The sequence below is a fragment of the Nerophis lumbriciformis genome, linkage group LG17 (genome assembly GCF_033978685.3).
Source record: "Nerophis lumbriciformis linkage group LG17, RoL_Nlum_v2.1, whole genome shotgun sequence".
NCBI lineage: Eukaryota > Metazoa > Chordata > Actinopteri > Syngnathiformes > Syngnathidae > Nerophis > Nerophis lumbriciformis.
The window spans coordinates 3,750,001-3,764,607 of NC_084564.2; the positions used below are offsets into that span (position 1 = coordinate 3,750,001).

Consider the following 14,607-nt stretch of genomic DNA (forward strand, 5'->3'; position numbering starts at 1 on the left):
AAATTTAAATGCGCCCCCTTTGGCCAAAATTAATTTAAAATAAATAAATAAATATGTATAAAGAGACATACTGTAATAACTTGAAGGAAATAATGAAGATTAAAAAACAATTACAAATAAATAAAAAATAAATAAAATAACTAAAAGCTTACCTTTTTTTATATTTGCATAGGTTGTATATATTATAAATGTTGTAAATACAAATCTTTATATATCTAGAAAGGGTGGTCCTAAAGAGGTAGGCATTTTCGGAGGTCTCAAGAAGGTGCCAAATACAAGAATATGTGTGTGTGTGTGTGTGTGTGTGTATACCTGGTAAGGTGGATTGTCCATCCTGTGATATTTCTTGAAGTGTTCTTTGATCACAGCTTCTATCTGCTCGTACGGCTCCGTGTTGCTCAGCCACTTCCTCTTCACCAGACGCTCGAAGAAAGGCTGACACACACACACACACACACACACACACACACACACACACACACACACACACACACACACACACACACACACACACACACACACACACACACACACACACACACACTTCATGTTACAGTAGCTCCTCGGGTTTTGCCAAAATCTTAAATTAAAGTAGCAATGATTGTCACACACACACTAGGTGTGGTGAAATGTGTCCTCTGCATTTGACCCATCCCCTTGTTCACCTCCTGGGAGGTGAGGGGAGCAGTGGGCAGCAACGGTGCCACGCCCGGGAATCATTTTTTGGTGATTTAACCCCCAATTTCAACCCTTGATGCTGAGTGCCAAGCAGGGAGGTAATGGGTCCCATTTTTAAAGTCTTTGGTATGACTCGGCCGGGGTTTGAACTCACAACCTACCGATCTCAGGGCGGACACTCTTAACCACTGAGTAGTAATCTTGCCCTCGTTTTCGTATACCGGTCCGTTTGCCCGCATGTCATGGAGCCGAAGTGAGCGTCCAAATAAAGAGTCCCATGGGGCCAAAAAAAGTTGCGAGTGGCAGCACTTTGATAAAGAAGGTGAGAACCGCTATTGAATTCAATGAAGAACTCCTCCCTCTGCGCTCATCGCCGTCTTCGCCAACAAGACAATATAACATACATCCATAAACATGGATGCATATGCAAAAGTGCAATATGTTTATCTGTACAGTAATCTATTTATTTATATCTGCACCTTATTGCTTTTTTTTTATCCTGCACTAAAAGTTCACAGACACCATGTTCCTTTCGTATCTATAAAAATAGCAAGAAACAGAATCAGTGCAAAGACTAATTTATTAAATAAGTACTTATTTTTTTAAATAAAATGTGTTGTTTTAAAAAAAAAAAAGATATATGGTTAAGATATATATATATATATAAGAAATACTTGACTTTCAGTGAATTCTAGCTATATATATATATATATATATATATATATATATATATATATATATATATATATATATACATATATAAATAAAATAAATACTTGAATTTCAGTGTTCATTTACAAACTACAACTCACAAACACTTTAGAGTTAGGCTCCACCATCAGAATGTGTACTTAAACTTATAAAGATCACATGGATATTATTCAGTGAGTTGATTCACCAAAACTAACCTGTTATACAGGAGGAAAAAGCACACAGGACGTTTCAATTGTTCACAGACTGGTCGCGCTCATCAGAATGACAAGACACTTCCGGTCTGCAGGTGATAGCATTCAATTGGGAAGAAACGCCCTACTGCCCCCTACTGACCAATGTGAATACTGATGAATGTGTAATGACAGCTCCAAAAACCAATTCAAACCACAAAATAAAATAAATAAATCAACACAAAAATGTGACACATTATGGGTGGGTCACATATGCATGTACAGTAGATGGCAGTATTGTCCTGTTTAAAAATGTCACAACATTGCTGTTTACGGCAGACGAACTGCTTTACGGTAGACACTGTTTGTTGTGTGTTGTCAACACGTCACTCAGGTCCGCCTGAATTTCGGGAGTTTTTCGGGAGAGAAAATTTGTCCCGGGAGGTTTTCGGGAGAGGCGCTGAATTTCGGGAGTCTCCCGGAAAATCCGGGAGGGTTGGCAAGTATGCCTTAATAAACACAATAGAACAAACACCCAGAATCCCATGCAGCCCTGACTCTTCCGGGCTACATTATACACCCCTGCTACCACCAAACCCCGCCCCCACCCCAAGCCTGCTCCCTCACACATCAACCCCCCCCCCCGTGCGTCGGATGAGGTGGGCGGGGTTTGGTAGCGGGGGGTGTATAATGTATCCCGGAAGAGTTAGGGCTGCATGGGATTCTGGGTATTTGTCCTGTTGTGTTTAGGTGCAGATGTTCTCCCGAAATGTGTTTGTCATTCTTGTTTGGTGTGGGTTCACAGTGTGGCGCATTATTAGTAAGAGTGTTAAAGTTTTTTTTTATACCGCCACCGTCAGTGTAACCTGTGTGGTTGTTGACCAAGTATGCCTTGCTGTCACCTACGTGCGCAAGCGGAAGCACCTTACAACATGTGGTTGATCAGGCACGCTATATGCTGTACCATCACGGCACGCATGACGCTGACAAGCGCTATTCATTCAAAACCCGCATACCGCACTATCTTAAAAATTCCATTTAAAGGTGTGGGCAGCGTGTCTGAGGACCCCTGGTTTATACATAGCACAAAGCAAAAAAAATTTTTTTATATACAGTGTTATTCCATTTAAAATTTCAAAAATTTTTGCGGCTCCCATTGTTTTCTATAATTTGTGAAACTGGTCAAAATGGCTCTTTGACTGGTAAAGGTTGCCGACCCCTGCACTAACCCCTCTACCTGCTGCCCGAGGCTGGAACCAATTATTCATATTTACATTGTTTCTTATGGAGAAATTTGCTTCACTATACAAACTTTTCCATTCTATATAATGTTCCATTAAACTTTATTTCTTATGGGAAAAAAACTGCTTCAATCTCCATCCATCCATCCATCCATCCTCTTCCGCTTATCCGAGGTCGGGTCGCGGGGGCAGCAGCCTAAGCAGGGAAGCCCAGACTTCCCTCTCCCCAGCCACTTCGTCCAGCTCTTCCTGTGGGACCCCGAGGCGTTCCCAGGCCAGCCGGGAGACATAGTCTTCCCAACGTGTCCTGGGTCTTCCCCGCGGCCTCCTACCGGTCGGACGTGCCCTAAACACCTCCCTAGGGAGGCGTTCGGGTGGCATCCTGACCAGATGCCCGAACCACCTCATCTGGCTCCTCTCCATGTGGAGGAGCAGCGGCTTTACTTTGAGCTCCTCCCGGATGGCAGAGCTTCTCACCCTATCTCTAAGGGAGAGCCCCGCCACCCGGCGGAGGAAACTCATTTCAGCCGTGATCTTGTCCTTTCGGTCATAACCCAAAGCTCATGACCATAGGTGAGGATGGGAACGTAGATCGACCGGTAAATTGAGAGCTTTGCCTTCCGGCTCAGCTCCTTCTTCACCACAACGGATCGATACAGCGTCCGCATTACTGAAGACGCCGCACCGATCCGCCTGTCGATCTCACCATCCACTCTTCCCTCACTCGTGAACAAGACTCCGAGGTACTTGAACTCCTCCACTTGGGGCAAGGTCTCCTCCCCAACCCGGAGATGGCACTCCACCCTTTTCCGGGTGAGAACCATGGACTCGGACTTGGAGGTGCTGATTCCCATCCCAGTCGCTTCACACTCGGCTGCGAACCGATCCAGCGAGAGCTGAAGATCCTGGCCGGATGAAGCCATCAGGACCACATCATCTGCAAAAAGCAGAGACCTAATCCTGCAGCCACCAAACCAGATCCCCTCAACGCCTTGACTGCGCCTAGAAATTCTGTCCATAAAAGTTATGAACAGAATGGGTGACAAAGGGCAGCCTTGGCGGAGTCCAACCCTCACTGGAAACGTGTCCGACTTACTGCCGGCAATGCGGACCAAGCTCTGGCACTGATCATACAGGGAGCGGACTGCCACAATCAGACAGTCCATACTCTCTGAGCACTCCCCACAGGACTTCCCGAGGGACACGGTCGAATGCCTTCTCCAAGTCCACAAAACACATGTAGACTGGTTGGGCAAACTCCCATGCACCCTCAAGGACCCTGCCGAGAGTATAGAGCTGGTCCACAGTTCCACGACCAGGACGAAAACCACACTGTTCCTCCTGAATCCCAGGTTCGACTATCCGGCGTAGCCTCCTCTCCAGTACACCTGAGTAGACCTTACCGGGAAGGCTGAGGAGTGTGATCCCACGATAGTTGGAACACACCCTCCGGTTCCCCTTCTTAAAGAGAGGAACCACCACCCCGGTCTGCCAATCCAGTGGTACCTCCCCCGATGTCCACGCGATGCTGCAGAGTCTTGTCAACCAAGACAGCCCCACAGCATCCAGAGCCTTAAGGAACTCCGGGCGGATCTCATCTACCCCCGGGGCCTTGCCACCGAGGAGCTTTTTAACTACCTCGGCAACCTCAGCCCCAGAAATAGAAGAGCCCACCACAGACTCCCCAGGCACTGCTTCCTCATAGGAAGACGTGTTGGTGGGATTGAGGAGGTCTTCGAAGTATTCCCTCCACCGATCCACAACATCCGCAGTCGAGGTCAGCAGAACACCATCCTCGCCATACACGGTGTTGATAGTGCACTGTGCTTTGTCTGACTTTTTTCGTGGCAATGTGAGGAAATATTAAATGTGTGTGTGTGTTACCCGGATGTGCAGGAACAGGCGCTCGGAGAGAACTCGGACGCCCTGCTGGACGATGTGGTCCAAAGCTTTGTCGGCCCGCCTCAGAGAGTCCTCACTGGCCGCCGGCTCGCACTGAGCACATCGCTGCACGAAACCTCTGAGCACACCAACGGGTTTTAGACTTCAATATGACTGAGCGGGGGTCCTCAGGTGGTCACCTGAAGGGCGGACAGCAGTTGACCAGCGCCACAGTTCTGGACACGTATCCGTCCTCGTGTTCTCCAAACATTCCGCTCTGCATGCCTTCGTGAAACATCTCCACTTTACGCTGGAAGCTGCAAGACAACAACGCCCTCTTTAGAGGTCTCGGCGGCACGCGCTGTCTGTCGGCGGCGTGCGGGCGCACCTGTAGAGGAAGTCTGCCAGGCCGTTGAGGCTGCACTGAGCCACTCTGGAACCCAAACTCCTGTTGATGGAGGCGGAACGTTCCAGGTCAACCTGCAGCCTCTGGAGAACAAAATGAGCAGAGGTGGGTAGAGTAGCCAGAAATTGTACTCAAGTAAGAGTACTGTTACTTTAGAGATTTATTACTCAAGTAAAAGTAAGGAGTAGTCACCCAAATATTTACTTGAGTAAAAGTAAAAAGTATGTTGTGAAAAAACTACTCAAGTACTGAGTAACTGATGAGTAACATATACACACACATATATATATATATACATATATATGTCTTAATAAGGTTATCCAAAAAATAGTGCTCGATACCGTAGTAGAGTGCAATATATGTATGTGTGGGGAAAAAAAAATCACAAGACTATTTCATCTCTACAGGCCTGTTTCATGAGGGGGGGTACCCTCAATCATCAGGAGATTTTAATGGGAGCATTCGCATACCATGGTTTATATAGGGCACAGAGTGGGTGGGTACAGGCTGGCGTAGGGGCGTGGTGATTGGCTCATGTGTTACCTAGGAGGTGTTTCCGTCTATGGCGGCATGCTGTTACAATTTCGCTGCGCTTGTTGAGGGATGACAGGTCTGGACGGTAAATAATAAACAGTTCAAACAGCGAAATAAACAGCGAAATTGTAACAGCATGCCGCCATAGACGGAAACACCTCCTAGGTAACACATGAGCCAATCACCACGCCCCTACGCCAGCCTGTACCCACCCACTCTGTGCCCTATATAAACCATGGTATGCGAATGCTCCCATTAAAATCTCCTGATGATTGAGGGTACCCCCCCTCATGAAACAGGCCTGTAGAGATGAAATAGTCTTGTGATTTTTTTCCCACACATACATATATTGCGCTCTACTACGGTATCGAGCACTATTTTTTGGATAACCTTATTAAGATATATATATATATATATATATATATATATATATACATACACATATATATATACATACATTGATATATACAGTATATAATTTATATTTATGTATTTTGCCATTTTTGTTTACATTGTATCTGAGATAGGCTCCAGCGCCCCCCGCGACCCCGAAGGGAATAAGCGGTAGAAAATGGATGGATGGATGGATGTTTACATGTTAAAGGTGTTTTAATGAATATACATGCATGTTTAACACATATAGATTCCTTTCTTTCATGAAAACAAGAATATAAGTTGGTGTATTACCTGATTCTGATGACTTGCATTGATTGTAATCAGACAGTAGTGATGATAACGTCCACGTTTTCAAATGGAGGAGAAAAAAAGTTCCTCCTTTCTGTCTAATACCACATGAAAGTGGTTGGTTTTTGGCTTCTTATTTGTCCAGCTTCCATATTCGTTTTTTATACACTTTACAAGAAATACATTGGCGGCAAACTCCGTAGCTTGCTAGCTTGCTTGCGCTGGCTTTTGGAGACTCTTATTTTGAAAGCGCAGGCGCGATGGAGCGGCACTTTTATTGTGAAGACAGGAACTGTGCAGTCAGTCTTTAGGCTTTTGACGGGATGTACGGTTGAAATAAAAAAGGGTATTTTTTCCTTCACACTTTTGATTGATTGATTGGAACTTTTATTAGTAGATTGCACAGTACAGTACATATTCCGTACAATTGACCACTAAATGGTAACACCCCAATAAGTTTTTCAACTTGTTTAAGTCAGGTCATGTGACCGCCTGGCTCTGTTTGATTGGTCCAACGTCACCAGTGACTGCATCTGATTGGTGGAACGGAGTGAACGTCACCAGTGACTGTATTTGTTGAAACGCAGGCACTATGAAGGTCTGTCTGACAGACCAAAACAAACAAAGCGTGCATTAACAGATCGATAAAAATTAGTAGCGAGTAGCGAGCTGAATGTAGATAAATGTAACGGAGTAAAAGTAGCGTTTCTTCTCTATAAATATACTCAAGTAAAAGTAAAAGTATGTTGCATTAAAACTACTCTTAGAAGTACAATTTATCCCAAAAGTTACTCAAGTAGATGTAACGGAGTAAATGTAGCGCGTTACTACCCACCTCTGCAAATGAGTAAATCGTATTTTTGTTATCTGTCCATGCTTAGTTGTGTTTTCGAGAACGACCTAACGGCCGTGAGTTTGTCACACTTGTGTCAGGGAGACCTTCTAGAACAGGGGTGCCCGTTTTGTTTAGAACTTTATTTTTCAAATGTGTTATTTGTGGTTCACACTTAAAATGCCGAGTGTCCCGATCCCATGTTGATATGGGATATCTGTGTGATATCAGCAAAAAAAAAACAAGTATCGGATGATATCAACTTGCATGTAAACTTTCCAATATTAGTTTTAATACAAGCTGGACAGCCAGTTAACATGTAAACGTCCTCCAATAGACACACTAGGTTGCTCTTTTCTTGTACTTTAGTGAAGTATTTTACAAAAGGTAAACATGGTAGGCTATGGCAGTGTTTTTCAACCACTGTGCCGCGGTGTGTGCCGTGGGAGATTATCTAAATTCACCTATTTGGGTTAAAAATATTTTTTGCAAAGCAGTAATTATAGTCTGCAAATGATGTGTTGTTGTTGAGTGTCGGTGCTGTCTAGAGATCGGCAGAGTAACCGTGTAATACAAGATAAAAGGGTGTCTAATGCTTAAACCAAAAATAAACAAAAGGTGAGTGCCGCTAAGAAAAGGCATTGAAGCTTAGGGAAGGTTATGCAGAACGAAACTAAAACTGAACTGGCTACAAAGTAAACAAAAACAGAATGCTGGACGACAGCAAAGACTTACTGCGGAGCAAAGACGGGCGTCCAACAATGTACATCCGAACATGACATGACAATCAACAATGTCTCCACAAAGAAGGATAAAAACAACTGAAATATTCTTGATTGCTAAAACAAAGTAGATGCGGGAAATATCGCTCAAAGGAAGACATTAAACTGCTACAGGAAAATACCAAAAAAAGAGAAAAAGCCATCAAAATAGGAGTGCAAGACAAGAACTAAAACACTACACACAGGAAAACGCAAAAAAGTCCAAATAAGTCAGGGGGTGATGTGACAGGTGGTGACAGTACACCTACTTTGAGACAAGAGCTAAAGTGATGCATGGTTGATTATGGTTTAAAGTCATATCCAACAATTGCGACTTTTTACTGTCAAACTGAGTTTCGTTTTTAGTGATTTCTGCTAGTGGTGTGCCTCCAGATTTTTTCAACGCAGTAAATGTGCCTTGATTTAAAAAAAAGTTGAAAAACACTGGGCTATAGGCTACTAGGAGCTAGCAGCTACACAACAGCTAAGCACCCAATAGCACACACGCTAGACATACATAATAATAAATGAACAATTAACAGCACATTTGTCAATATAAAGAAGGATCAAATGATTATAGGTGCATATTACTTACACATACAAAGCATGTCAGAAAGTATCTAGTAACAAACGTGTCCGCATCATTACACTTACGCCGTCATGAGTTTAACTTAACTATTGTGGCCACTAGGTGTCACTCAAAACAATTACTACTCCATTTAAACTTAGAAAAACGTAGAAATCTGTCATAAGGTTATTGTTTTTCATGAGTCATTTATATCGGTATCGGCCAATATGAAGGCTCCAAAATAGGTATCACATCAGAAGTTAAAAAAAAAAAGTTGTATCGGGATACCCCGAGTAAACAGGAGAGACTACTAAGAGCTGGCGGCTACACAACAGCTAAGCACACAATAGCACACAAGCTCGACATACGTAATAATGATTGAACAATTTTGCAGTGGGAAACATCAGATTGGTCGATATAAACAAGTATCAAATAAATAAACAAGTACAAAGTTTGTACTTACACATACAAAGTCTTCAAAGCAGAAGCGTATCAGGCACTATCCAGTAACAAAGGTGTCTGCATCATTCAACTTCAACTTTAATAATAAATACCCATTAGTGTTTTTCATACGTGCCAATATATCACTAACATATTTATTATTAACCGTCTGGAATGGACTTTTTTTGTTTTTTGGCAGCACCTAATAATTCATTAAGCTCACAGCGCAGTATGTTGAATGATGCGAACACGTTTGTTACTGGATACTTTCTGATACACTTCTGCCTTGGAGACTTTGTATGTGTAAGCAATATGCAACTATAATTATTAGAGACTTGTTTGTATTGACAAATGTGCTGTTTTACACCGCAATATTGTTCAATTATTGTTACGTAAGTCGGGCTTGTGTGCTATTGTGTGCTTATCTGTTGTGTAGCTGCTCGCTCCTAGTAGCCTGTAGCCAACAATGTTTACCTTTTGTAAAATCCTTCACTAAAGTACAAGAAAAGAGCAATCTTGTGTGTTTATTGGAGGACATTTAGAAGTTAACTGGCTGTGCAGATTTGCACAAGTAAACACTCCACAGGACTGTTTGTAATTTACATTTTTTAAATTAAATTAAATTTTTTTTTTTTTTTTTAAATAAAAAAAAAAAATTTAATTTTTTTTTTTAAATTAAAAAAAATTTTTAAATTTTTTTATTTTTAAAAATTTAAAAACATTTTTTTTATTAATTTTTTTTTTTTATTAAAAAAAAAAAAATTAAAAAAAAAATTTAAAATTAAAAAAATTAAATAAACATTTTTTTTTTAATTAAAAAAAAAATTTAAATTTTTTTTTTTTAATTAAAATTTTTTTTTTAATTTTTTATTTTTAAAAATTAAAAAACATTTTTTTTAATTTTTTTTTTTTATTATTAAAAAAATAAAAATAAAAAAAAAATTTAAAATTAAAAAAAAAAAAAATTTAAAAATTAAAAAACATTTTTTTTTTATTAATTTTTTTTTTTTAATCAAAATTTTTTTTTAAATTTTTTTATTTTTAAAAAATTTAAAAACTTTTTTTTTTTTAATTAAAATTTTTTTTTTAATTTTTTAAAAAAAAATTAAAAATTAAAAAAATTAAATAAACATTTTTTTTTTTTAATTAAAAAAAAAAATTTAATTTTTTTTTTTAAATTAAAATTTTTTTTTTAATTTTTAATTTTTAAAAATTAAAAAACATTTTTTTTTAATTAATTTTTTTTATTATTAAAAAAAAAAAATAAAAAAATTTAAAATTAAAAAAAAAAAATTTTTTTAAATTAAAAAACTTTTTTTTTTTATTAATTTTTTTTTTTTTAATTAAAAAAAAAAATTTTTTTTTAAAAATTTAAAAAATTGATTTTGGAAAAATGAGAATCAATACTGAATCGCACAACGTGAGAATCGCGATTTGAATTCGAATCGATTTTTCCCCACTCCCCTACTGAATAGGTGTGTTATTGTTTGTGCTATGGTGCCATATTTTGGACAAGTTTGCTCACTGCAGAACCTGCAGTGCCCTTCTGTTTAGACTAGGCTTTCAACCGGAAGTAAACGCGCCGGTCCGTCTTCCAGCCGTCCATAGCGTTCCTGCTCGTATGAATTCTTCATTCATCACTCCAATATAACTAAAACAATTCTTACTTACTAAACCGTCCCCTGTGTGATGTCTATAGGAGTGTTTTCATGCATATTTGTAGTTGCTAACATAATGTCGTTAGCATTAGCTAATATGCTAACACGTTTACGAGTGTCTGTGTCAGTGTTATTAACTTACAAAGGCGTTCTTTTTTAATTGTTTTAGTTCCGTAAATCCACCAAAACATCACTGTTAGAATAATTGTTTCTAAATGATCACAAAAACTTTGTATTACATTGAGTTCCTGAGAAGAAGACAAACGCTGTCTTTGAAACCTACCAAGTGTAAGACTCGTAAAACTCCACTGTGGGGGGTGGGGGGGGGGGGGGGTTGCAAGATGAAGGTGTACCTGTTTTCTCTCATGTCTGGTAATCAACAGAAAGATATTGTTCTAACCCAAGGACTTCAAAGCGGAGAGAACCAAGGATCTGCCCAATTTCCAGACGACCTCTTTTTGAAGTATTTTACGAACTTTTTTCGAACTATTTTATGGACATCTTTTTGAAGTGAAGTGAAGTGAATTATATTTATATAGCGCTTTTCGCTAGTGACTCAAAGCGCTTTACATAGTGAAACCCAATATCTAAGTTACATTTTTTTTAAACCAGTGTTGGTGGCACTGGGAGCAGGTGGGTAAAGTGTCTTGCCCAAGGACACAACGGCAGTGACTAGGATGGCAGAAGCGGGGATCGAACCTGAAACCCTCAAGTTGCTGGCACGGCCACTCTACCAACCGAGCTATACCGCCCGGTTGAAGTATTTTACGAACTCTCTTTGAACTATTTTATGGACCTCTTTTTGAACTATTTTACGACCTCTTCTTTTGAACTATTCTGTAACAAAAGGCAACGCTGTTTACGACCCACTTCCCTCTGGAAGTGGAAGCGGTGGTCTTGTGGTCGGAGAAAGTCAAATAAAGAAGCAGTGCAATCTTTTGGCAGAACGTAATGACACCGTGCAAGGGTACAGATGTGCACGTTTCTCCTCACTGAACCAAATTGAATTCGGTCTCTGTTTAATTCTTTGCCTCTTGTCTTGTTTAATAGATCAGTGTTTGAACCTGACAGTCACCGTGGAGTTATTGAGTCTGTTTAGCTGATTAGAGAGCTAGCCCTCGCAGCTAGTGGGCCCATGACAATGACTTCTGTTTTGTTTGATCATCCGTTTTACTACCGTGTTACAGACATCAATTAAGGTATGTAAATACACATTTTACAAAATCGTTCTGTGTAAATAACTCATTATCTATAGCCGGTGTGGCTATTACATAGAAAAATCCATCCATCCATCCATCTTCTTCCGCTTATCCGAGGTCGGGTCGCGGGGGCAGCAGCCTAAGCAGGGAAGCCCAGACTTCCCTCTCCCCAGCCACTTCATCCAGCTCCTCCCGGGGGACCCCGAGGCGTTCCCAGGCCAGCCGGGAGACATAGTCTTCCCAACGTGTCCTGGGTCTTCCCCGCGGCCTCCTACCGGTCGGACGTGCCCTAAACACCTCCCTAGGGAGGCGTTCGGGTGGCATCCTGACCAGATGCCCGAACCACCTCATCTGGCTCCTCTCCATGTGGAGGAGCAGCGGCTTTACTTTGAGCTCCTCCCGGATGGCAGAGCTTCTCACCCTATCTCTAAGGGAGAGCCCCGCCACCCGGCGGAGGAAACTCATTTCGGCCGCTTGTACCCGTGATCTTGTCCTTTCGGTCATAACCCAAAGCTCATGACCATAGGTGAGGATGGGAACGTAGATCGACCGGTAAATTGAGAGCTTTGCCTTCCGGCTCAGCTCCTTCTTCACCACAACGGATCGATACAGCGTCCGCATTACTGAAGACGCCGCACCGATCCGCCTGTCGATCTCACGATCCACTCTTCCCTCACTCGTGAACAAGACTCCGAGGTACTTGAACTCCTCCACTTGGGGCAAGATCTCCTCCCCAACCCGGAGATGGCACTCCACCCTTTTCCGGGCGAGAACCATGGACTCGGACTTGGAGGTGCTGATTCTCATCCCAGTCGCTTCACACTCAGCTGCGAACCGATCCAGTGAGAGCTGAAGATCCTGGCCAGATGAAGCCATCAGGACCACATCATCTGCAAAAAGCAGAGACCTAATCCTGCAGCCACCAAACCAGATCCCCTCAACGCCTTGACTGCGCCTAGAAATTCTGTCCATAAAAGTTATGAACAGAATCGGTGACAAAGGGCAGCCTTGGCGGAGTCCAACCCTCACTGGAAACGTGTCCGACTTACTACCGGCAATGCGGACCAAGCTCTGGCACTGATCATACAGGGAGCGGACTGCCACAATCAGACAGTCCGATACCCCGTACTCTCTGAGCACTCCCCACAGGACTTCCCGAGGGACACGGTCGAATGCCTTCTCCAAGTCCACAAAACACATGTAGACTGGTTGGGCAAACTCCCATGCACCCTCAAGGACCCTGCGGAGAGTATAGAGCTGGTCCACAGTTCCACGACCAGGACGAAAACCACACTGTTCCTCCTGAATCCGAGGTTGGACTATCCGGCGTAGCCTCCTCTCCAGTACACCTGAATAGACCTTACCGGGAAGGCTGAGGAGTGTGATCCCACGATAGTTAGAACACACCCTCCGGTTCCCCTTCTTAAAGAGAGGAACCACCACCCCGGTCTGCCAATCCAGTGGCACCGCCCCCGATGTCCACGCGATGCTGCAGAGTCTTGTCAACCAAGACAGCCCCACAGCATCCAGAGCCTTAAGGAACTCCGGGCGGATCTCATCCACCCCCCGGGGCCTTGCCACCGAGGAGCTTTTTAACTACCTCAGCAACCTCAGCCCCAGAAATAGGAGAACCCACCACAGACTCCCCAGGCACTGCTTCCTCATAGAAAAATATTTGTTTATTCTAAAATTTAGTGGGTGCGGCTTATGCACCGGTGCACTCTCTAGTCCAGAAAATGCGGTAATCCCATTCTTCTTTTTTTTTATGATATTGGACCGATATCAATATTGGATCGCAACACCCCTAATAATTACTGTTATGATTTATGTGGCCACTGGAGGGCAGCATCGCGGCCCTGTATGATGATATTGAGCTAAAGCGTGTGTGTGTGTGTGTGTGTGGAAGGGGGGGGGGGCAAGATGAAGGTGTTCCTAATTTCTCTCATGTCTGGTAATCAACAGAAAGATATTGTTCTAACCCAAGGACTTCAAAGCGAAGAGAACCAAGGATCTGCCCAATTTCCAGACGACCTCTTTTTGAAGTATTTTACGAACTTTTTTCGAACTATTTTATGGACATCTTTTTGAAGTATTTTACGAACTCTCTTTGAACTATTTTATGGACCTCTTTTCGAACTATTTTACGACCTCTTCTTTTGAACTATTCTGTAACCAAACGCACGACCCACTTCCCTCTGGAAGTGGAAGCGGTGGTCTTGTGGTCGGAGAAAGTCAAATAAAGAAGCAGTACAATCTTTTGGCAGAACGTAATGACACCGTACAAGGGTACAGATGTGCACGTTTCTCCTCACTGCACCAAATTGAATTCTGTCTCTGTTTAATTCTTTGCCTCTTGTCTTGTTTAATAGATCAGTGTTTGAACCTGACAGTCACCGTGGAGTTATTGAGTCTGTTTAGCTGATTAGAGAGCTAGCCCTCGCAGCTAGTGGGCCCATGACAATGACTTCTGTTTTGTTTGATCAGCCGTTTTACTACCGTGTTACAGACATCAATTAAGGTATGTAAATACACATTTTACAAAATCGTTCTGTGTAAATAACTCATTATCTGGCTATTACATGGAAAAAATATTTGTCTCTTCTAAAATTTAGTGGGTGCGGCTAATGCACTGGTGCACTCTCTAGTCCAGAAAATGCGGTAATCCCATTCTTCTTTTTTTTGATGATATTGGACCGATATCAATATTGGATCGCAACACCCCTAATAATTACTGTTATGATTTATGTGGCCACTGGAGGGCAGCATCGCGGCCCTGTATGATGATATTGAGCTAAAGCGTGTGTGTGTGTGTGTGTGTGTGTGTGTGTGTGTGTGTGGAG

General features: G+C 42.1%; 1 protein-coding gene across 1 annotated transcript in view; it reads right to left on the reverse strand.

The window, feature by feature from the left end:
- Window positions 1-14,607, reverse strand: part of exoc3l2b (exocyst complex component 3-like 2b) — a 142,914-nt gene that overhangs the window by 7,484 nt on the left and 120,823 nt on the right. Inside the window, exons 10-13 of the mRNA XM_072915033.1 lie at window positions 5,073-5,173; window positions 4,885-5,001; window positions 4,688-4,823; window positions 313-435 (exon numbers count right to left, since the gene is read on the reverse strand). Of these exons, the coding sequence (XP_072771134.1) occupies window positions 313-435; window positions 4,688-4,823; window positions 4,885-5,001; window positions 5,073-5,173 (477 nt within the window). The remainder of the gene's footprint in view (window positions 1-312; window positions 436-4,687; window positions 4,824-4,884; window positions 5,002-5,072; window positions 5,174-14,607) is intronic.